This window comes from Littorina saxatilis, linkage group LG9 (genome assembly GCF_037325665.1).
Source record: "Littorina saxatilis isolate snail1 linkage group LG9, US_GU_Lsax_2.0, whole genome shotgun sequence".
Lineage (NCBI taxonomy): Eukaryota > Metazoa > Mollusca > Gastropoda > Littorinimorpha > Littorinidae > Littorina > Littorina saxatilis.
Window position 1 is genome coordinate 65,877,313 of NC_090253.1, and position 25,215 is coordinate 65,902,527.

At 42.3% G+C, this 25,215-nt stretch overlaps 1 protein-coding gene across 1 annotated transcript; it reads left to right on the forward strand.

Moving 5' to 3' along the window:
- Positions 1 to 11,527: 11,527 nt before the first annotated feature.
- LOC138976849 (uncharacterized) lies at positions 11,528 to 25,190 on the forward strand. The gene is made up of 9 exons (XM_070349739.1): positions 11,528 to 12,318; positions 14,034 to 14,396; positions 15,319 to 15,666; positions 16,504 to 16,706; positions 17,912 to 17,979; positions 19,586 to 19,723; positions 21,234 to 21,525; positions 22,932 to 23,293; positions 24,092 to 25,190. Exons 2-9 carry the CDS (start codon positions 14,064 to 14,066, stop codon positions 24,514 to 24,516), a joined length of 2,169 nt encoding a protein of 722 aa, XP_070205840.1. The 5' UTR covers positions 11,528 to 12,318; positions 14,034 to 14,063; the 3' UTR covers positions 24,517 to 25,190.
- Positions 25,191 to 25,215: the final 25 nt, after the last annotated feature.

Here is a 25,215-nt window from a genome sequence, read left to right on the forward strand (position 1 = left end):
CCCCCCCCCCCCCCCCCCCCCCCCCCGAACGTCCCCTTTACCCAATCTTTCAGTCATAAACTTCTAATTTTTAACATGACCTTCTGACTTTTTAAAGCTAGGTCATCTGCACAACTGAGGGTATACAGGTCAGACAAGGAAAACCCTGCATTCCTATGTTCATGTGTAACATATATAGATCTGGCTTCACAATAAAATAGGTTTTGCTTCTAAGTCTCCAAACAGAAAAATATTGGGAAAAAAGACTAAAACTATCGAAAAGTAAGTTTATCATCTCAATTCAGCTGTCTAATTTTTGTTTCATCTGGCTCTGAGTAAAATCAATAATCATTTGATATAAAATTAATATAGCATAACGAGTCAAAGCCCAGATTTCTTTTACATCCCTGTACATGGCGTGTGTGTGCATGCTGCTTGCATGTGTTTGTGTATGTGTACATGTCCTTGTGTGTGTGTACATGTCCTTGTGTGTGTGTACATGTCCTTGTGTGTGAACTGCTTGTATAAGAGCCAGTATGCTGAACAACATTGCCAGACATGCCTCAAATATTTCAATCCATGAACAAATTGCTAGTTTGCTAAATTGACCTCGTTTCAACACCTCGTTCTCAATTAACATCAACTGAAACACCATCAACTTGATCAAGCACTGTTTTGTTCACACAGCATATATTTTATATACATACAGCCCTGAAAGTCCGAAAAATGGTGCAGTAGCCTTTGGCTAGTGATTCTGAAAATGTACTAGCCTGAGAGCAAACTTTACTAGCCAAACCAACAATTTATTTCAGCAACTTTACTCGCATTTGGCGAGTAGATGAACATTTTTACTCGCCGGTTACATTTTTCTACTCGCCATGGCAAGTAAAATACTCGCCACTTTCAGGCCTGATATATTCTCCTGATAAAAAATATCAAATAGCTTTTTGTCCAAACGCGTTGAACGCATGATTGTATATATATATATATATCTAGGTCAGTAGGTGGTTATGAATGTGAGTGTGTGGGTTGCGGCTGTATGTGGAATTGGATATCATTATTTGTGTGCAGAGGTGTGCGGTTTATTATACATAATATATATATATGTGTCAAACTTGTGACTCGTATGTAAGGACTGTGATCTTACGGGATGTAACATTTGTGTACAGGAGCCACAACTTTCTGTATGGTTTTTTCATTCAGACAATAACATTTTATTAAATTGAACTGAATTAAATATCTCACTCCATCATCGAATGCTGAAGAAGAAGAAGAATATCTCACTATTAAAGTGTCTTCCTCAAATCTTTTTATGAATTTTCAAAACTTCCACTTTAACAGTAACTGATGAATTACAATATTGCCTGGAACTGGAAGGGGTTTATTTCATTTACTTTATTATCTCATCGTTCGAAAATTTGCTCCCTCCCAGTCCCAGTGGAAAGCCAGCAACAACAAGAGTGGCGCTACCAAAGTGTGTGCCTGTTTAGGTGTAATCTGCCATGCACTCTTTAACCCTGAGACCACAAGTCCAGTGCTCTACCAACTGCGCTACCCAGCTCCCAATTTTGGAAAGGTTTACTGCTTTCAGCCCTTTGTTCTTTGCAATAGCAACAAATAAGCATGACATATGGGAGGTAACAATTACACGTTCACATGTACAGGGATGCCTAAATCTCACAAGTTTTACTCACTAGCCGGGCGAATACTTCAAGAAAGTCACTAGCCCAGCAGAAATGTCACTGGCCCGGTACATACCACAGTTGATCTGCAGTGTTTACTTTATATGGCTTGAAAACTCAATATTAAAACCAAAAGTGTTGCATTTGACCAGTTTTTAATTGACCAGCCGGGCGAGTTGCCAGGCGGTTTCTAAAAGCCAAGCAGATTTTTTAGTTGCCCCTGGCAACCGGGCGGATGATTTGGCCATCCGTGCATGTAGTTAACGGGATGGTGACAATTAATCAGTTACTGGTGACTGAAACTGACAGTATTGTTTTGCATACCTTAAACATAGACCTATATTAGACCCCTGCCTTAAATAAGACTTTGCGCTGACTTTCTACTGTTTACATTTCACTTACAGTCAGTGTGTTAGTGTGTGGCGTGAGTTTGTGCTGTGCTTGTGTGCATGTGTGTTAGTGTGTACGTGTGTGTTATATTTGGGGATGGAGTGAAAGAGAGCATTTAGAAATTACTAGTCTTCTTGACCATCGATACTTTGATGTACCTGTAACCGTAAGACAGACAATATGCACAGTAAATAGATGTCAACAGGTTCACAAGAGCAAATCGTTGTAGGCTATCCCTGCAATGAACTTACTTTTAAAGTCTGGTATCCTCTCAACTGGGCAGATTTTACTCAAGGATGGTCAAGTCTTCAGCTGATCTTGTGACCTTGGTCGCACTTATTGCAAATTTTATATTGGTCACACTTATTGCAAATATAGGATTTTCAACTGGAGCTGTTTGCATTTTTGTACCACTGTTGCCGCAAAAAGTTGAAGCAATGTTTAAAACCAACAACTCTTGTGTATCAACCGAAGCAAATCACTCACAGTATGACTCTATGAGCCATGCACTCCTGTTGTTAAAAAAATAGCTTTTGTACGCTCATGGATTGTACAGCAAAATACAGAGTTTAACAGCTTCTTTTACAGAATTTCACTTTTCAAATACCTGATCATGCATAGTCATGATATTGATAGTGTCAGAGACATAGATCAATGTATGTCTCAGATAGTGTGAATGAATGGGAATAGAGGGCAGAAAACAGGGGTAGCGTCAAAATCAGAACCAAACTGAAGCAAGGTGGATTTCTAGTCCCTAAGGGGTGTACCATCAAGGACAGCTGGACAAGACCTCATCCATAGTGTACCTCTTTTCAAATACAGATTGGGACAGTTGACCTCAGGTTGTCCTCATACCCACACCACTTTGTCCTCATAGGGTTCATTGCGTGCTGACTCGTGTACACTACAGCATATCTCTAAACGACCATCCGTTCATCGCTCGTCTCGTCCATTATGTCACAGATTCTCAGAAAATCCCCCAGTTATCTAGAAATTGGCAAGCAGTCACATGAACAGAGCACCAATGTGACCAAACGTAACCCCCTGTTTTGGTAGTGCTGTACATTCATTAGTGCTGGTAGCGAACGTCACTTAGCTCCACTTAGCTTCGTAATATTACGCAACAAAACGGGGCAGATCATTACGATGATACGTTCCCACACGCAGCGAAATGATTAATTGCTCCAAAGTCAGAAGGAGTGTGTCAACTTACCCCTCACAATGGTAGAAATCCCACAGATTGCTAAAAGTACTTCACCATAATCCGTCCTGTGTCTGAAACTGTGGCACAAACAAAATTAGGGGAAGCTACTCCAAGGAATGTCATTTTGAAGGTGAGCTGGGTTATTCCTCCCATTTCCAGTGAGAGTTTCTGTTCTATGCCAGAGGCTGCTGGCTCTACCAAAGATGGGTGTTGGTTGCTATTGTAATGTATTTCATTTTTTTCCGTCCTGCCTTCCTTTCTTTCCGTCTGTCCTTTTTTCAGAGTGCTCTTAGGTAGAGCGGGGAAAGTTTGAACACCTCAGACTAATCATCCTCATGGTCCGTCATACCTGAATAGCAACTAGTTAATTCAAGTTAGTAGTGGCAATTATCTCTCACCGCCAAAGATAGCTACTTCTTGTGAGTTACAATTTCTTTTCGTTGTTCCTACCTACCTTCTTTTCTTCCTTTTATTTCTTTTTCTCTCCAATGGAATTGTTTTAGTATGCAAAGATTCAAATGATCTGAGTGGACTCTGCCGGGTAGTAACGATCAAGAATTAGCAGACATACTCTGGAATTAGTAAGAACGTGACAGATAATTGTTAGCTTGTCTTTTCAGTATTGCATTATTGAGAGTGTTTCGTGTGTGTTTGTTTGTTTGTCCGTTCGTTTATTGTTTGTTGTTGTTGTTGATGATGATATTGTTCACGTGTTGTTGTGTGCTTATTTTTGTTTTGTTTGCGTGTCAGTTTCCGCCGCCCCATATATGAGCGTGCGGCGGCCACGGTGTGTGTGTGTGTGCGCACGGTGTGTGCCGTGTGTGTGTGTGTATGTGTGCCGTGTGTGTGTCAGTGTGTGTGTGTGTGTGTGTGTGTGTGTGTGTGTGTCAGTGTGTCACAGTGTGTGTAAGGGCGGTTTTATCCCATGAAAACGTGTGTAAGTGTGTGAAAGTGCGGTTTTATTCCATGTAAACGTGTGTTCGTGTGTGTAAGTGCGGTTTTATCCCATGTAAACGTGTGTTCGTGTGTGAAAGGGCGGTTTTATCCCATGTAAACGTGTGTTCGTGTGTGAAAGGGCGGTTTTATCCCATGTAAACGTGTGTTCGTGTGTGAAAGGGCGGTTTTATCCCATGTAAACGTGTGTAAGTGTGTGAAAGGGCGGTTTTATCCCATGTAAACGTGTGTTCGTGTGTGAAAGGGCGGTTTTATCCCATGTAAACGTGTGTAAGTGTGTGAAAGGGCGGTTTTATCCCATGTAAACGTGTGTTCGTGTGTGAAAGGGCGGTTTTATCCCATGTAAACGTGTGTTCGTGTGTGAAAGTGCGGTTTTATTCCATGTAAACGTGTGTTCGTGTGTGTAGTAAGGGCGGTTTTATCCCATGTACACGTCAGTGTGTTCGTGTGTGAAAGGGCGGTTTTATTCCATGTAAACGTGTGTTCGTGTGTGAAAGGGCGGTTTTATTCCATGTAAACGTGTGTTCGTGTGTGTAAGTGCGGTTTTATCCCATGTAAACGTGTGTTCGTGTGTGAAAGGGCGGTTTTATCCCATGTAAACGTGTGTAAGTGTGTGAAAGGGCGGTTTTATCCCATGTAAACGTGTGTTCGTGTGTGAAAGGGCGGTTTTATCCCATGTAAACGTGTGTAAGTGTGTGAAAGGGCGGTTTTATCCCATGTAAACGTGTGTTCGTGTGTGAAAGGGCGGTTTTATCCCATGTAAACGTGTGTAAGTGTGTGAAAGGGCGGTTTTATCCCATGTAAACGTGTGTTCGTGTGTGAAAGGGCGGTGTTATCCCATGTAAACGTGTGTTCGTGTGTGAAAGGGCGGTGTTATACCATGTAAACGTGTGTAAGTGTGTGAAAGGGCGGTTTTATCCCATGTAAACGTGTGTTCGTGTGTGAAAGGGCGGTGTTATCCCATGTAAACGTGTGTAAGTGTGTGAAAGGGCGGTTTTATCCCATGTAAACGTGTGTAAGTGTGTGAAAGGGCGGTTTTATCCCATGTAAATGCCTCAAGTGACAAAGGTTTGTCCATAGATGTGAATTTGTCTGATCGGTACAATGGCGAGATGTCATATCAAATCAGTGGAGCCGAGTTTCCTTCTTTGGCCCATGCATTAGGATTCAGCAAGCTGTATATATACAAGATGTCAACAACCACCACTGATATAGCAGTATCCCTTCCTTATTAGCCCTCAAGCAATCCATTTAGGGAAAGCTGATGACAAGCCCTCTGCTGCCTTTCCGAGCTCTAAAACATCGCAGAACACAACCCTTGGCAGGAGTGTTTATGTTATCGCTCGGCCAGGAAAGAACAAATTTGCAAGCAAGACAAGGAAGAGAAATGAATTTCTGGCTGAAAATGTGCACAGTTAAGAAGTCACACACTGAGTCAGTTTAGTAGAAAGAGACATAGTCAGTACTATCAGGGCTGCTTAATAATAATACACACATTTTAAATCATCAGAATACACTCTCTGCAATCTTCTATACTGATTGCACAAAGAAACATTCAATGCGGAAGAAATCAGTTAAATACTGCTGTTTCCTACATGTCGAACCGGTACATAAGAATCACATTACACCGCCAACCGAAAGACCAAACTTGTCAAAGTTTTGTAAGTGAACACTACATCTTACAAGCAACAAAATATGCATGTTAGTGCATTTACACCTCCAGCATACATACAGATTAAACTTATTACGCTTAAAACAATATTTATGCTGTTTTCAAGAAAAAAAAGTGAGTGTGGTTTAAGCTTTTTGAATATTCCGCGCAAATTTCGATGCTCCGCCTTGCAAGGTCACGGCGGCCGCTAGCTGCTGAAATCTGTGGCACCATGCATAGGCGGTAAAGGCGCCTTCCTGTAACATTTACGTGGTTTTAAGTGTGTTTAACATTTCTCAGTTCCTGGAGCCCTTGCAATGATTATAATGATGACAAGAAGCAGAAGTTTCAAAGTAGTGTTACAAAATGTGGTTGTCTTGAAACAATTAACACAGGGTTTTTTCCATGTTGAGTGCAGCTGAGAATAGTTCTGTGTGAACTCAGTTATGCTGGTCCGCAGTAACCGAGCCGCTACTGTCGGAACTCGCGATAAAAGATAGGCCTAACCACAAAAAACACAATCGGCACTTTCTTGAAAAATCTTCCTTAATCTATTGGTATATATATGATATTACACTGACTAACCTTTTCATCTAAACCCTAGTTCTTCTTTACGAATGAATGTATTTTCTACTTTTGACGAGAAAAAAATAAAATGTATTCAGCTAGAGCCTATGCTTTCTTACTGCTGGGTCGGTGTCTGTAGCAGACGATACTTTGCCGCTCTGACAGAGAAACTGAATACAAGTCTAGAGTAAAGATAATGCAATACAAAAGGTTCCTTTGGATATGCTTTCAAATAGAGATATTATATTCAGCAAGTATTTGTGTTGTTGAGTCAGTAGTGCATGATAACAGAGATATAATATAGCCTACATTGATCATCTATCTACATAATTAGCCTATGTCTGATCACTGATGATAAGTTGGAACTCCATTTTGACAATTTTAACACAGATGCATATATTTTCGGGAAAGTGGGTGAAACACTGTACACTTTTCTTGGCAGTGCGGCGGATCTATCCAATTATAATTAAATTCCAATCTTTAATCCCCCCCCCCCCCCCCCCCCCCCCGGGCCTCTCTCCGGCTGCTGTGTCTAAAACCATCTTCTTTTATTTTGTTAATCTGTTTGGGGGCCTGGGGAGGGGGGGGGAGATTGTGTGCTTTACAGAGCTCTGTTAAACAGATTGCTATTTAACCTGTGTTACGGCCACTTCAGTGAATGCAACTCGGTTCATCCATACTGTGGCATACATAATCCCGTTTATTTAAGACGGAAGCACGTGACCATCCTGGCAATACTCTCTAGATAGATAAAAGAAAGTGTTAGCAGATTATATTTCACAGTTTTGGTTTTAATCAATAAGTGCTTGAAGCGATTTTAAATTAGCATAATGATTGACCTTGCTAAAATGTGCAACTGAGATACTTTATCGAAGTTTTTAATACAACATTTTGATGCAGTCATGGCAACGCGTATGCTTCAAAATGTCGTCTGCAAAACCCCCACATACATAGCAAAAAAGCTCTGGTCTTCGCTTTGCAGACTTCTCCAAGAGTTTTTACTGAGACTCGGTTCCGAGATTCTGAATTATAAACAGTGGCCACCAGAGATAAACAACGCCAACTCGCCTTCAGGCTAGCGGCGAAAGACAAACCGTTTAACGCTTGACGAGCAGGGGCTAGTGTTTTGTCAGCACACGCTAAACAAAACAAGGCAGCTATAACACAGGACTGTGAGCTCTAATACTGAATTCGCCTCCACTGTTTTGATATGTCGTTCACGAGTTGACTAAGACTCTTAGTATGATGCAAGGGAAATAACCACTTCAATCGTACACAGTTGAGTTGATACTAGAGAGAAAATGTAAGTTTTACGCCCTCACGGCAAAGCCATCAGGGGCATGTTACACGGGAAAACCCGGCTTTGTATGAAAATAAAAATAAGGAGGGGGGGGGGGGGGATGTAGACAGCTGGCTGCCGGCTGCTAGAGGAGACACGGGCTGAAATGGGCTAGGGACCGGGTTGAGTCGTCTTGGGTCAGGTGCTGAAATGGTTACTTTATTGCCTGTTGGCCGAACGGACACCCGGGCTTCATATTTTTGCATGCATGTATTCGTGTTTCCAAGGCCTGAGGCTTTCGCTGTGACCCTGGGATCTTTATCGTGCGGTGTTCGGACACCGAGGGCGGGAGAGTCTGCACAAAGTTGACTCTAGCCAGCGCCTCTACCGACTGGGAAAACTCCCCCCCCCCCCCCCCCCACCCCAATTGGTTGGGGTCTTGAGTTGATACTGAAATGGAAGACGACTAAATAAGGGAGACAATCAGTACAAGGGACACAGTCACAGTCAGAGTTACCTGAAGGCAACCAGATATCCTCGTTATCAAGACTAGTTCATAATACTGATCTTTATAACTTCAAAACCCGAAACAAAAAGGAATCTTTCGTGCCACCGCAGGGACACAATGTATTCAATTATGGTGAAATTCATGACTTGCATGGTCAAACTCATCCTGAACTCAGGTCAAAAAAGAGTTACTTCCCTTCGGGTCTATGATACTATCAGAGAGAAACTGGCGATTGCCGTGGACCGATGATTATCAGAGTGGGTCAAACTGTGCTTAGCGCAGTAATGACTGACTGAAGAGACAATTTTTCTTTCAATAAAAATAAGAATAACAAGTCGCGTAAGGCGAAATTACTACATTTAGTCAAGCTGTGGAACTCACAGAATGAAACTGAACGTAGTCCGCCGCTAGTGCAAAAGGCAGTGAAAGTTACGAGCCTGTTTGGCGCGGTAGCGGTTGCACGCTTTACTGTACCTCTCTTCGTTTTAACTTTCTGAGCGTGTTTTTAATCCAAACATATCATATATATATGTTTTTGGAATCAGGAACCGACAAGGAATAAGACGAAATTGTTTTTAAATCGATTTCGGAAATTTAATTTTGATCATAATTTTTATATTTTTTAATTTTGAGAGCTTGTTTTTAATCCAAATATAACATATTTATATGTTTTTGGAATCAGAAAAGGACGAAGAATAAGATGAAATTGATTTTGGATCGTTTGATAAAAAAATAATCTTAATTACAAGTTTCTGATTTTTAATGAGCAAACTCACTCATTAGTTTTTAAGCCACCAAGCTGAAATGCAATACCGAACCCCGGCCTTCGTCGAATATTGCTTTGCAAAACTTTCAATCAATTTGATTGAAAAATGAGGGTGTGACAGTTCCGCCTCAACTTTTACAAAAAGCCGGATATGACGTCATCAAAGGAATTTATCGAAAAAAAGAAAAAAACGTCCGGGGATATCATTCCCAGAAACTCTCATGTCAAATTTCATAAAGATCGGCGCAGTAGTTTAGCGTCTGAATCGCTCTACACACACAGACACACACACACACACACACACACACACACACACACACACACACACACACACACACACACACACACACACACACATACACACACACAAACACCACGACCCTCGTCTCGATTCCCCCTCTATGTTAAATGTAATGACACACCGTCAGAAGTACATGTACTTATATGTCTTGTTGCGCATAGCATTTTCAGAGAAAGAGAGACAGAGAGAGAGAGAGAACTCAGAACTCAGAACTTTATTACATGAGGATAAAGGTTTTAGGCTTAGCCTAATCTTCCAACCTGTCCTTGGAACATATACAGAGAATAATTGTAAACGAAAGCAAAGACTGCGCACATACACACACACATACACACACACACACGCACGTATACACACACACGCACACACAAACTCACACTCGCTTACACACACACACACACACACACACACACACACACACACACACACACACACACACACACACACACATGCACACATATACACACACACATGCTCGCGCGCGCGAGCGTGCGCTCGCATACCTACACACATGCACATGCTATCATTTCATACCTAAAATGAACAGTATCTCATCAAAGTATTAAACTAATAAAACATCAAATAATGGTCGAGTATAAACATTAAAAAAAACACTTAAGAGCATTGCATACATTATCCGAGTACACAATGGAAACTAGACATCAGGGGCAGTTTATAGTTTGATCAAATGTGTGTGCAACTGCCTTTTAAAGGCCTTTAAGGATGCGGATCGTTTGATTTCTATTGGCAAAGAATTCCACAGAGATGATCCTGAAAAAGCTAAGCTGGATTTATAAAGATCTATACGAGGAATTGGAAGAAGTAAATTTTGAGACCCATACCTCTTCGTAACATGTGTAAAATAGGATTGCACATAACTGGGCACATCACCATGAACTAATTTATGCATAAAGACAGCCTTATTGTATGCAAGGTGGGTTTTTAGGGGAAGGAAATTAAGGCTGTTTAACTTCATTTCTGTAGACATGTATATGTGCGATTCATACAGGATAAGTTTTGCAGCACGACGGTACAAAGAATTGAGTTTTAATAAGTGAACATCACTGCAGCCATCCCACAATGTTGAAGCAAAATTAATATGAGGCATTATATGAGCATGAACGAAAATTTTTAATGTTTCAGACTTTGCATAATGTTTGAGTTTTGACAACAAATACAAATTCCTTGATAACACTTTGCAGAGGTTGCTTATGTGTGTTTGCCATTTCATTTCTTCATCAACAGTTACACCAAGTATGCGATGTTCTTTAACTTGCTGTATTTGAGTTGTAATTTAAGAGGGCTTATCTGATGCTTTTGTCTTGTGGTAATAACAACGCTTTTAGTTTTTTCTGGGTGCGGTATCATGGCATTTGATGTGCACCATTTCGCAACTTCGTCCAAAGTGTTCTGCAGGGGAAAATTTACTGATTCCAACGAGGTGTTACTGGTATGAATAGACGAATCGTCTGCAAAAAAACTCTAATTTGACTTTATCATTCGATACATGTAAAGGCAAATCATTAACGTAAATACAAAAGAGAATAGGTCCTAATACACACCCTTGAGGGACGCCATGTCTTACTAGCGCAGTAGACGAATTCTGGCATTGTAGAGTGACATACTGTGTCCGGTCAGCAAGATACGATTTAAAGAAGTCACAGACCGAATCGTTTCTCACATAATAGTGTAATTTTTTCAGCAATATGGAATGATCGACGAAGTCAAATGCTTTCTTACAATCCAAAAACAATGCTCCTGTAACTTCAGAGAGAGAGAGAGAGAGAGAGAGAGAGAGAGAGAGAGAGAGAGAGAGAGAGAGAGAGAGAGAGAGAGAGAGAGAGAGAGAGAGAGACAGAAATGAGTGACTGGTATAATTTGAGCGATGACAGCATACAGCTTTGGACTGGTCTCGCGATTTTTGCCTACGTATCTAAAAACAGGACCAACGTATACATCCCAGGAGATAAAGACAAACTAATTATCACTGTTCTAAAGGCGAACAACAAGGAGAAAGAAGATTATCACTGTCAGCGTAAGCATGTACTTTACACTGAGTGGTAACAACAGCAACTTGTATTGTATTACGAGTTTTTATCTCTATTTTGATTTTATTCTATTTAGGGCAGATCGATATCAACATTGGCCTGTACGTGATTATGACTGATACGACAGGCTGATTCAATACTTTGTTTTTAATATTTGTAGTGTACTGTGTACCATTCCTTTCAATGACTTACATCAGCCAACACATCTTTATAAACCGTTTGTTGAAGGGCTTCACGCAGGAAACCTATGCGCCTCAGTGTCACGGCTAGGTCATTAGACACGGTGATGTTCCACTTCGTTGCAATACGAAATTTAAAAAAAATCAATGAATTTTAAAAAAATTAAAAAAGAGAGAGAAGAAAGAAAGAGGGAAATAAAGATGTTGGAGTAACCAAGCTTACACGCCGGTCAAATGTAACTCAGTCAAGACTCGATCGCGAGGAACATGGAATTCACAGAAGCTGCTCCTACGCTGCACTTAATACTGTATTGTCACATCGCTGCAAAATTCGGGTCGCTTAATTTCTCTCAGTGGAAAGCTAGCAGCAACACGAGTCGTGCTAGCCGCCAGGACTGTACGTGTTTTGGTGTGAACAGCCACCAGCACGTCTGAGACAATGACAGAGGCATTTGACGTTCCACGGCGTTGACACATGGATGGAACATGGATACCGTCTCTAAAGACATCATGGAAAGTTGACCCGTGTCCGTCCTGGTCTGGATTTGAACCGGGAACCCGGGGATCACGAGTCCAGAGCTCTATACCAACGGAACTACTAGACACTCAACTGGTATCACCGCACTGGTTCAGTTACAGTTACAAGGAACAACAACTATCACCTGAAACGAAGACAGGTAGCTGTAACTGGCTGACTATTTTGTTTCCGGTAGTTTCAGGTTTAATACGGTAAAAAAAACCTGAAATTTCCAGTCATCGTCATCCTTGTTCGAGGCAAGACATCAACGTTCACGGAGTTACACGTCAAAGGTAAGACATATTTTGATTCATTCGTGATCACTAGTTAAAGTTCATGAACTTATCACGTTTAGGTGCACGGAGCACATAGGGCTTTCAGTCATGCCTCAGGCAGCTATCCGTTTGAAAAAAATGCATTTATATCGTAATCTGCGACAAAAAGACAAATCGTTACTTCATCAATGTCCCTATAAAGGCACAGTACTGTAAGCCTCCCGTAAACCATCACAGATACTGTCAGGCTTTAACACACAGTACAAACACCATTTCATTTAAACACTGACCGCTTGAGAACATTGTAGGTGCCCTCTGTAAAGAGCGAGCAATTTTTAAAGAATTTATTTTTGCGTGGTTTATCTTACCTCTGAGCCATCGTGAACCCGTGTAATCCAGTTTCCCTTTTTTCACAATTTAGCCGCCAGTTTGTCATTTCAATGCAAATCTCTGTAAGCTTATCTGCAATAGCACGTTATTGTGTACCTTTGAATCTGAAATGCAACATTGAAACGGCTGCGAACTAGAGCAGTGGCGGTTAACGGTTCAGAGGAACTGGCGCCAGGCAGCGTCGTCTGCTACGAGAACCACGACCTTGCGTGACCCTGCTTCCGGGCTATCTTTTTGTAAACTTTCATAACTTCGTATTGTTCTGATCTTGTCTTGATGAAAAAAGATTTCTTTTATGATTTAAGAATGTTTGTGTAACAAGCTGTCAATTTATTATTTAGATTTCAAAAGTTAGGTCATGAGAAGCGCAAAAAAGCACCGTCCGATTGTCTGACACTTGTGACAGACAATCCACGAAATTAATTCTTTGAAAATTGCTCGCTCTTTACGTAGGGCACCTAGGATGTTCCCGTTCAGCGAGCGTTCAAATGGAATGGTGTTTGTACTGTGTGTAAAAGCCTGACAGTATCTGTGATGGTTTACGGAAGGCTTACTGTGCCTTTAAATCATTGTAAGGTTAAAACAAATCCTTCCTAGATATCTTCCTTCTTGTGTGTGTGTGATGGTGCATTCTGCCCCAGCTCCGTCCAGGGCTTTACACGGGATAAACTGATAACAGTATCCTTGGCAATTGCACTCATTCCGCACATCTAGCCTATAGATATACACTGTGGCTGTTTTCTCTGCAGAGTGGGTAGTTTTATGCCAACGTTTATTTTGTAGTCGAAAACTATGCCAATTTGCAAAATTCAGAACTCATTTTTACATTTTAGTCAAGTTTTGACTAAATGTCTTAACATAGACGGGGAATCGAGACGAGCTCGAGGGTGTGGTGTATGTAGACGTTTTTTCATTTCTGTTTTTATAAATGTCTTTAATGACGTCATATCCGGCTTTTTGTGAAAGTTGAGGCGGCACTGTCACGCCTTCATTTTTTAAGAAAATGGATTGAAAATTTGGTCAAGCATTCTTCAACAAAGGCCGGACTTTGGTATTGCATTTCAGCTTGGATGCTTACAAATTAATTAATGAGTTTAGTCATTAAAAATCTAAAAAATGTAATTAAAATTATGTTTTTATAAAACGATCCAAAAATAATTTATTCTTATTTTTCATCATTTTCTGATCCCAAAAACATATAAATATGATATATTTAGATTAAAAACAAGCTCAGAAAATTATATGAAAATGATGAATAAAATTAAATTTCCGAAGTTGGCCTAGTGAAAAAAAACAATTCAAAACGGGGAACATACTATACAATGTGTCTTTCTTTCCCTCAGAAAACTGTATGCTGAACCGAACAACACACCATGGCAGACAGAGAAACTCAAGAATCTTCAAACGCCAGTTTAAAACTGCTGGAAATGGTAGATACTGTGAAATCTTACTACCCGAATATTCTCACACGAACCTATGTCGTCCCTCCTGTACATTTTAACCGGGTACCTTACGAAGCAGTGACTGTACCGGGTACCAACCAGTCCGCGCTTGTCCAGCTTTGTCACGTGAACCCCAAGGGCGTCATCCAGGCCGACTTCGCCCAGCAGCACGTGCTCTTCAACCTGCAGGAACTGGGTCAGACCCGGAGTGAGGTCATGTTCGTGGTGTCCGAGCTCAACTTCAAGCATTACCTCAACAAGAAGGTCCACCGCCTTTATCTTTGCATGGGGAGCATAAATGGGGAGCGGTATCGAATACTATTCTCTAGTCCCTAATGGGCAAAGTACCTGTGGTACATGAAGCATCATTTATTCAAATGGAGAGCAGGGGAGCTCAGTTGGTAGAGCACTGGACTTGTGATCCTAAGGTCGCAGGTTCGAAACCCGGAAGGGACGGACACGGGTCAACTTTATTGGCAGACTCGGAGACGGTATCACGATGGCAAGTAAAAGACCTCGGTCATTCTGCCATAAGTGCAGGTGGCTGATTACACCTACACACGCCCACACCTGGGTAGCGCGACTCATGTTGCTGCTAGCTTTCCACTGGGCGGGGGCGACCCGAATTTCCCAGCTTTGGGTTAATAGAGAATATATATTTTGTTTAAATGTTAATCGATTTTGTTGTTGAATAAAGTGTCAAGGTGTAGAGTATTATAATTATCAGATGAAACGACTCGTGCACACTAAAAGATGGCTTACTCGATTTATTCAGGTCACGTGACAGCCAGGAAAACTGGGGTCTTCGTCTTTTTCCTCTCCACAGAATGAAACAAAAGCGTTGTTATGTTTAACTGTAGCTTTTGTTAGGCTTTAATTGGCATCTTAGTTAGAAGCATTTTATTTTATTTTGTTTTCCATTTGATTGTTTGTTAGTTGCTTGCCTGCTTGCTTGGATGTTGCTCATTTGTTAGTCTTTTTGTTAGTCTTTTTGTTAGTCTGTTTGTTAATATGTTGCTGTTGTTGTTGTTGTTGTTGGTGGTGGTGGTGGGGTGTTGTTGTTGTTGTTGTTGTTGTTTTATGTATGTTTGTTCGTTTCTAAAATGTTTTTCTTTTTCTTTATTTCGTTGTGTGACCTGATCAAACCAGTTGGTGCGAATAAACAGTTGTTGATTTCAAAACGAAGGTCCACCAGAGCACGACGAAGACGCTGCCCAAGCCCGCCACGCTGCCCGACACGGCTCGTGACCACGGGGTGCAGGGAGACTTTGACATCCTGGTCATCCACCGCCACCACGGCATCCTGGTGGGGGAAATGAAGTCCGTGGGTTGGAACGAGGCGAGCGTCTCGGACAAGAAAGTGACCAAAGTTCTGTTCAAGGCCATGGAGCAGCTGGACAAGTGTGAGGTGCACGCCAGACACATGGTCAGTGACGTGGCGCCTGGCCTGACCGTCAGGAAAGCTCTGATACTGCCCTACGTCAGTGGTGACCAGCTGAGGAAAGTCCTAGAAAGTAATGAGGAGCTGCAACAGGTGTGGACTAATAATTTTTAAATATTTTTTTAAAAAATGTGATGGAACACTTTGTTTGTTTTAGATATTTGTTGCTGTTCTTGTCTTTTATATACTAACATACAACATGCACAAAGTTTATCAACATGAAATATGACCTTAACGCATATACACACACATACCTAGACAAAATGGACAAAATGGACTTAATTTAACTGAGCTTTGTTGAACAAGCCTAAACTGAACTAATGGTATGAACTGTGCTATACTGAACGAACCAAAAATGAACTGGACTGTATAAACTGTGTTGTACTAAACGAAACAAAACTGAACTGAAGTGTATGAACTGAACGAAGCAAAACTGAACTGAAATTATGAACTGAGCAATACTGAACGAACCAAGAATGAACTGAAATTATGAAGTCAAGTTTATACTAAATGTTTTCAGATAGACTCGGAATCGAGACGAGGGTGGTGGCGTATGTGTGTGATTGCATGATTGTGTGTATGAATGTGTGGGTGCACGCGCGCCTGTGTGAGTGCATGTGTGTGTGTGTGTGTGTGTGTGTGTGTGTGTGTGTGTGTGTGTTTAGAGCATTTCCCGGAAAACTACTGGACAGATCTCCATGGAACTTTACATTCAAACTGTTCCAAATCATATCCCCAGATTTAATTGTCATTTTTTCCATAACTGTCTCAGATGACGTCATATCTGGCTTTTTTTGGGGAAAAAATCAGGCGGCACTGTGACGACCTCATTTTTCAATGGAATGAATTGGACTTTTGGTCAAACGTGATAGGTTCATTCTTGTGAAACATCCAATCCTCAGCGTAAAGTGTCATTTGTCTGTGTCCCAGGCAGTGTGTAGAACGCTGGATGCACCCAGTGTCACGGAGGCTGTCCAGTTGTGTTGCTGTTCTGACCACCTGTCAGACCCTGCGGCATTCTGGGAGGTTACAGGCCACGTGATGTCCAGACTGACCAGCTGGTGGCGTCACAGGATGGCCTGTGTTGTGGACCCTCAGCTCACTGACCAACTCTACCTGGTTATCGTGGCAAGGTAAAGCAAGCATGGTTACTTTCTTCCCACACTGTTGGCGTTGCATAGCATGAACAGTTTACAAAATATCCATTAAAAATAATATGACTGCTTCGCACTATAAAGATAATATGACTGCTTCGCACTATAAATATAATATGACTGCTTCGCACTATAAAAATAATACGACTGCTTCGCACTATAAAGATAATTGATTGGTTTCTCTTCCTGCACGAACGAGTTAACAAATAATACCAAATGTCGCATTCTTAATTTTTGTAGATTTTTTAAAATTCGAAACGATGGTGGTAAAGCTTAGTAGTAATGACGTTGGCTTTCTAAAGTTCAGGGTTCAGGGTTCGAATCTCGGCTTTGCCTGTTGGATTAAGGATGGATATTTTTCTTATCTCAAACATTGTGCAGAGCTGCTAGGGCCATATCCTCCTTTGTGTGTATACACAGTCACCGGACCAAATGCGCAAGAAAAAATGTCCTGTAAACCATTGGTGAAAGTTGCGTGAAAAAGAAAACGACCATTCACGTAAAAGCCCACTCGTGCAAAAAAACAACAACAAAAAAACAATACCAACAACAACAACAACAACAACTTTCTTTCTTTCTTTATTTGGTGTTTAACGTCGTTTTCAACCACGAAGGTTATATCGCGACGGGGAAAGGGGGGGAGATGGGATAGAGCCACTTGTTAATTGTTTCTTGTTCACAAAAGCACTAATCAAAAAATTGCTCCAGGGGCTTGCAACGTAGTACAATATATTACCTTACTGGGAGACTGCAAGTTTCCAGTACAAAACAACAACAACAGATACAACAACAACAGATACAACAACAACAACAACAACAACAACGTCAACAGATACAACAACAACAACAACAACAACAACAACAACGAATGCAAGAGAGAGTTGCAGCCCATAAACACAAAAGAAGAAGAATTCAAAACTAGGTCAATTTTACGGTACCCCCATGTGAGTGTCCGTCCAAAAAAAAGTGTGCCAAATAGCCAAAACAAATGCCTTGCAGGGCAGAACGAGTTTTTTTTTTTAAAACACTATCATTTGCATGAATTTTTTTAAAATAGAATTACAAAATGAAATGCAATTAAAAAACATTTCTCCACAGTAATCTACAACTGTATGTGTTACTTAATACTTACTAATCAAGTTTATCTCAAATTGATTTTTTTTTAATACTATTGTATCTTCCAGATTTGTTGGTCCGGCGACTACTGTGAGCATCCACTGGAGTGTCTCGTCCTGCTTCAATGCAAAGCAAAGTAAGAAATCTGAGGGCAAAGAGAGTTTGTTTTCTCACTCACTATCAACAGAACAAGGGGTAGGCAAAGAATAATAAAGAGCAAACGCTCACTGGTGACGGATGTGTCAAAAATAATGGAAATCAGCGATGATAAATTTCCAAAAGTTCAGTATTCAGAAAATGATTGACCCAGAGAAAGTGGTGACTGGGAGTTACAGTGTTTACCAACGAAGACGACAATCAATTTTCTATCACGACACCGTTTTTTTTTTATCGTTTTTTTTAATCTATTTTTTTAATACTTTAATTTTTTTTTTTATAGAATTACCAATGTTAGGCCAGCGGCCGGCTGTTTTTTGACAAATGTATAACTTATTTACGAATGAATATATTAATGAATTACTACATAGATAAAAAGATACAAAAAATAAAAACGTAAATAAATAAATGGGACTTTACGGTTTTCTCAGACATTTCCAAAGCAAGATCTTTGAACAGAGTCTGCCCTCTTACACCCGACGTGTATGCGGGGAAATAGCTCAGTCGGTAGCGGCGACACTGCGGGATTCGCACTCAACACCGGACTGGACATCTAGACGCATGGCCGGGAACGCAGAAGAAGAAGAAGGTAGCGGCGCCGGCTACAAACACCACTATCGGCGTGGGTTCGATCGCCACGTTCGGCGAGGGATTTATTTCCCGGAGTCAACTTTGTGTAGACTCTCCTTGGTGTCCGAACATCCCTGTGTGTACGCATGCGGACGATAAAGACACAGTCTTCTTCTTCTTCTTGTTGCCGCTACACGTGGAGACCAGTCCAATTGAGAAATGTAGTGGTCATCTGCAGGGACGCCGCCGTGCCGTACAGCTTATCCTGGATGGGGGTCGGCTCCGGCTAAAGACACAGTGAAAGTCTCAGGGCTTGGAAACACGAATACACGCATGCAGGAAAAAGAAGAAAAAAATGGGCAGCGCCGTACTGTATGGCAGCTCGCTTTCCCCAATGAGAAATGTCTATGAGGGTATTACCGTAACCCCACAGGACAATATCAAATGTTATCTTATCTTATCTTATTTGTTAGACCTTGGTGCTGTTCAAACCAGGCATTGTTGAACCTCACCCAATGTTAGGGTCACAGCCGGATAGTTTGCAGGTAAAAGAAGAAGTAGAACTGGATATTCTCAGAAACATTTGCAGCTATATCTTTGTAAGTACATAAGCTTGATAATTTTCAAGCACGGAATAAGTTTTTCGACTTCTTTGTCCGTCAGGGTCGTATTGGCCAGTGAAGTTGTAAACGTTTTGTGATTGTAGGTTTTCACAACAAAATTATACTTTCGTGAGAAGTTTGTGACAGGTACAGTCTTTAAATTGTGTGCTATTTCAACTTGGCTCTACGTCATAGGGCTGCAAAGATGAGTTGACTGAGCCACTTCTCTGTTATCAACATTATGCTTTGAAAATACGAAAAATTAAAGAAAGATAACGCCATCCTACATTAGCGCATGCGCATGGCGGAACGGCTGCCCACGTACACGCAAAAACCTATCTTATACTCATAAGCCTTTCGTGGTAGCAAATCTGCCTTGAATTGTGATGGCATGAATTGTCTGTGGAAACACAGAGGTGGAGGTGCGGACCGAGGGAGAAGCCGTTGCAGAACTCAGTCGGAGGCTGGAACCTCTAGTCCTGACCCCTCAACAAATTGGCCTGATGGCCAAAAACCCAGCTCTGGTCTGCCTCACTGGTCCACCAGGAACAGGTCAGAAAAGATGACACTATTTTTCATGGATTTCTTGGCTTTCTTTCAACTTCTATATTTTGGTGTGCCAAGCACATCATTATCGGGCGAACAGGTCAGAAAAGAGTACATTATTATTCATGGATTTAATTGCTTTCTTTCATCTTCTATTTTTTGGTGTGCCAAGCACATCATTATCGGGCGAACAGGTCAGAAAAAAAGTACATTGTTTTACATGGATGTCTTTGCTTTCTTTCAACTTGAATGTTTTGGTGTGCCAAGCATATCATCGGGCGTGTTATCAAATGACACGCATCCGTCCACACACAATGTATATTCACCATTCCTTCATCATGTATCACTCAAACATTTTGAATAGAACCACGGAGTAAATGAAATACACTTATAGATATATACATTGTAAATAGGTAATAATAAGGTATTCCCACGGAAATGTGTATATTATAACGTTTCTTTTTGTAGAAACATGGAGTAAATAGTAGTCTGTAGACACTTATCTTTCTTTCTTTATTTGGTGTTTAACGTCGTTTTCAACCACGAAGGTTATATCGCGACGAATAGACACTTATAGATATATACATTGTATATAGGTAATAATAAGGAATTCTCACGGAAAATGTGTATATTTCTTTTTATAGAACTTAGTTTTTGTGTCTATTCATTTTCTAAAATATTCACCTTTGCTGCACCTCTTCAAGGTGTAAGAGTTTTGTTTGTCATTAAAACCGTTCAATTTTGCCCCTCGTTTAGTTAATGATAGGTTGTGTAAGCACTTAAGGGCAGAGATCGCACGGAAATTAAGATTTGTTTCTTTGGAAAGCTTTTCACTATTTTGTTCAAGGTCCTCGATAAAAATAAAAACACCTCGGAAAACTGTTTCTTGTCCTATAAAGTAATATTTGAAAGACTTATGGGTCGGAATTGACGTTTTTTGCGACTTGTTAGGGTAAAACATGTGGTTATTCAGTCCAACTTCTCTCGTCCAGAGCCAAGCAAGCTTTCTGAAAAGCCGCACGGACACCACTTTAAAAACATGGCCCCCACACAGACTGACAGAGACAGACACAGAGACAGACTGACAGAGACAGACTGACAGAGACAGACACACATTTTCTCAATGATCACCTCCCCCACCTTCTCACTGACGACTTGTCCACAAACATCGGCCCGAAATGGCCGGGAGATTGAGGTGTACATCGTAAATATGAATTGGTGAATAAAAGTCGCTTTTTCTTTTCTTTTTATTAGACATCTGTGTGTGTGTGTGTGTGTGTGTGTGTGTGTGTGTGTGTGTGTGTGAGTGTGTGTGTGTGTGTGTGAGTGATTGTGTGATTGTGTGTGTGTGTGTGTGTATGATTGTGTGTGTGTGATTGTGTGTGTGTGTGTGTGCGTGCGTGCGTGTGTGTACGTGTTTGTGTGTGTGTGTGCGTGCGTGCGTGCATGCGTGCGTGTGTGTCTTTATGCGTCAATGCGAGAGTGCACCCATTCACCAAAACACGCGTGCAAACAGGCAAAACAGTGATGATGGAACTGCAAGGGTTGCGATGGCTCCTCGAGGGTCGGGATGTGCACGTGCTGACCACAGCGCGCGCCTCCACAGCCATCAGCATCGGCATTGCACACCAGCTGAACGTGATGCTGAACCAACACCCGCACCCAGCACACACGTCCGGCACTGTGTGTCGCCACCAATATGACTTCACCAAGGCTGAAGATGTCGCCAGGGCTGTGACCGAGCTGTCGGCCTGTGCGCGGGATGGACAGTTATACATACTGATGGATGAGGCCAACTTCACTGTAAGGTGTGTGTGTGTGGGTGTGTGTGTGAGGGGGGGGGGCGGGATGAACTGTTATACATACTGATGGATCAGGCCAACTTCTCTGTGAAGTGTGTGTGTTTGTGTGTGTGTGAGTGGTTTTGTTTGTGTGCTTGTGTGTGTGTGAGGGGTTTTGTTTGTGTGCTTGTGTGTGTGTGAGGGGGTTTGTTTGTGTGTGTGTGTTTATTTGTTTGTCTGTGTGTGTGTGTAGGGGGTTGTTTGTTTATGTGTGTGTGTATGTGTGAGGGGTTTGTTTCTGTGTGTGTGTGTTTATTTGTTTGTCTGTGTGCGTGTGTGTGTGTGTGTGTAGGGGGGTTGTTTGTTTATGTGTGTGTATGTGTGAGGGGGTTTGTTTGTGTGTGTGTGTGTGTTTATTTGTTTGTCTGTGTGTGTGTAGGGGGGTTGTTTATGTGTGTGTGTGTATGTGGGAGGGGGTTTGTTTGTGTGTGTTTATTTGTTTGTCTGTGTGTGTGTGTAGGGGGGTTGTTTGTTTATGTGTGTGTGAGGGGGTTTGTTTGTGTGTGTGTGTATGTGGGAGGGGTGTGTGTATTTGTGTGTGTGTGTGTGTGTGGAGGGGGTTGTTTTTTTATGTGTGTGTGTTTCTTTATAGGTTTCAAATCCGGCAATGGCCAATAGAAGAATTCCGGAATTAACTGTCAAGTTTGTACAGGCTGCAGAGGGGGCAAACAAAACCACGTGACAAAATATGCCAATTGTTACTGAGAGGCGTGTCTTACACATGCCTGTTGACGACGTCAGTGTGGCCTCGGAAACACGCCGCTCGCTAGAGATTGGCACAGAGTGTCACGCAGCTTTGTTTCCCTCTTTCTTCCAAAAAAAAGCAACCCTTTGCAGTCCATAGAAACTTGACATCCCAACATCATCCATTACCAGCGTGTTTACAGCACACGGGCAGGGAGCAAGCTCAGTATTAATGATAATGCTAATGATGATGCATAATAATTATTTCTATAGCGCATGTATCCAGGGTTTAACCCCGCTCAAAGCGCTGTACAATCACAATACAGCGACAGCATAACATTATTTACAGTGATATCACACACACACCAATGAATAACACTTCGAACTTACACAACTGAACTGAAATTGGGGGCTTATTGTCCGTTAGGTCTAAATGCCTATATTGGACATGACTGTTACATACGATTTAGCCTACACAATAGAAATTGTGAATACTTTATACACGCTTTATGCACACATATCACAGCTCATGTCTTCATTCCATCACAGTTCATGTCTTCATTCCATCACAGCTCATGTCTTCATTCCATCACAGTTCATGTCTTCATTCCATCACAGTTCATGTCTTCATTCCATCACAGTACATGTCTTCATTCCATCACAGTTCATGTCTTCATTCCATGCCACAGTACAGCTGAAGGACAACGCAACAGGAGACTCTTGAAGGAGCTCGCTGACCGATTCCCCGGCCTCCACCTCTGGGCCGCGCGTATCGGACATCGTGACGTCCCATCGGACCTTGTCCGAGTGGAGCTGACACTGCCCCTGCGCAGCGCTCCGGTCATCCAAAGGCTCGTGCAGCTAGCACGCGAGGAGTTGACCCATTTCAGTCAGTACAGCAACAACGGGGTTCCCTCCCCTGGAGACGGCCTGAGCGTGATACGGCTGAGTCACCATGGCGACGCTCACACAGGTCGGTGGCCGGTGGACTGTGAGCTGTGTGGACACAACGTGGCTGCAGAACTACGCCGTCTTCGTGTGGGTGCCACAGGTAAGGTGTCACACAAGTGTATTTCTTACAAGTGTTACCGAATGCCGGAACACTATAATCAGCTGGAGGCGAAATGTCAATCCTGTCTGATTGGACTTGCCTCCAAAGGTGATTGTAGTGTTCCAGCTTCGGTTACTAACCGAGTGCAAGAAGCACAAGGATCACCTTTGGAGGCAAAGTTTATTTATAGCTCGACGTTTGTTCAACGTCGCTGACACCTGTGAATTGTAGAGTTCTATTTGTGATGGGGTCTGGCGGCTTCTGTCTCCTTGTATGTTCATGGGAACCGTTGCGTAACCATAGCAGTTTCTTAAGGGCTTAGAAATTAGCTCTAAATCTCAATCCTGTTTGAAAGGCTTTGTCTCAAAAGGTGATTGTTGTGTTTCGGCACTCGGTTGCACAAGTAAATATCAACCAGTGGCGGCTGTCCGGCCACGCACGCTAACACGTGTCCTTTGGGATGTTCCCACAAGCTGATGTTACTAAAATTAGAATAGTGAATTCTGGGCCGAAACTGTTCAAGAGAAGTAGCTTAGTACTTGCTAGTGCGGCAATCTTGCAAACCTTGTTGCATTTTACAGAACTTCTAAACTTTACAATGAATCATTCAGTCACTACAGATGGTGATACATGTTGGGTATGGTAAGAGTTTAGACAAATAAAAGAAGAAATGAAGGACTAAACAAACACAAATTCTTGGCTTGCAGAGGGATTTGAACCCGACCTTACCGGGCTAGTTTCTGAAGCGCTACCCACTGCGCTGACCGGGCTAACTGCCCTTTTTTGCTTTCTGTGCAGAGCGCATGATGATCACGAGCCCGGCCCCGTTACGCTACGGAGACGTGTTCGTCTTGACCCGCAGTGTTGACCTACACGACCACTCCTACAATCGACACGGCTGGTTGCGCACAGCGAGTCATTTTGTGCTGGGTCTGCGTGCTGAACGTCTGCCAGTGTGCGTGTTGGGCAGGCCCGACGTGAGACACAGCTGGGAGAGGTGGGAGAGAGACGTGGCGGACGTCGCTGTGGGCAAAACGGACAGCGTCACGGTGGCGTATTGGGAGCATGTGCAGGGGTTGGAGCGCCCCCTGGTGGTGTTGCTGCCTGGCAGGAGAGGGGGGAGAGACGAGGGGACCAGCGAGGAGAGGATCGTGGCGGAGGACAGGCTGATGGCCGTGTCGCGCGCCAGGTCGCAGCTCATCGTCGTGGAAGTGCCTCGATAGTGTCGCATTGAAGCTGCGCCTCTTGGCGTCACTACCTCTGAGACTACTGCCAGGGACGCTATAACTCCCCTGAAGCCTCTGTCAGTGGTGTCGCCACATCGTAAGCCATCGCCACTTGCGTTGCGTTGCGTTGCATTATATCACAATCGTCGCACTAAGCACAACAGCCACATTATGAACCGTTTTCAATATACAAATAAGTGTCAGGATCCTCAGTCTACTAACATATTTAATTTGCTGGCATTTTTACCAGACGGTTTAAGCAGACCTTGAAACAGGTTCAAACCTGTCTACAATTGGCCCAGTGCCCAAGAAACTGAGCCCCTTTACCTGCCAATGATTAATATTCTGACGCCAAGTGTTTTAAATGTCTTGTTTTGGAGAAAAAAAACACCTACGTTCACTGTATCAGACACGTGATTATCAAGAGCTACTCGTGTGTGTGTGTGTGTGTGTGCGTGTGTGTGTGTGTGTGTGTGTGTGTGTGTGTGTGTGTGTGTGTGTGTGAATAGAATAGAATAGAATAGAATATATTTTATTGTCGGAACCAAATTGGTTATTGACACAAAGAGCGATTAAAACAATCTGAAATACATGTGTGTGCGTGTGTGTGTGTGTGTGTGTGTGTGTGTGTGTGTGTGTGTGTGTATGTGTGTGTGTATGTGTGTGTGTGTGACTGCGTGCGTGCGTCCTCTGTCA

Bases quoted from the DNA above. Each gene is read 5' to 3' on its own strand.
- LOC138976849 (XM_070349739.1), top strand. From the start codon at position 14,064: ATGGCAGACAGAGAAACTCAAGAATCTTCAAACGCCAGTTTAAAACTG. The intron at 16,707-17,911 runs GTAAAGCAAGCA...TGTATCTTCCAG, and splicing joins TACCTGGTTATCGTGGCAAG to ATTTGTTGGTCCGGCGACTA. The intron at 19,724-21,233 runs GTCAGAAAAGAT...GCGTGCAAACAG, and splicing joins CACTGGTCCACCAGGAACAG to GCAAAACAGTGATGATGGAA.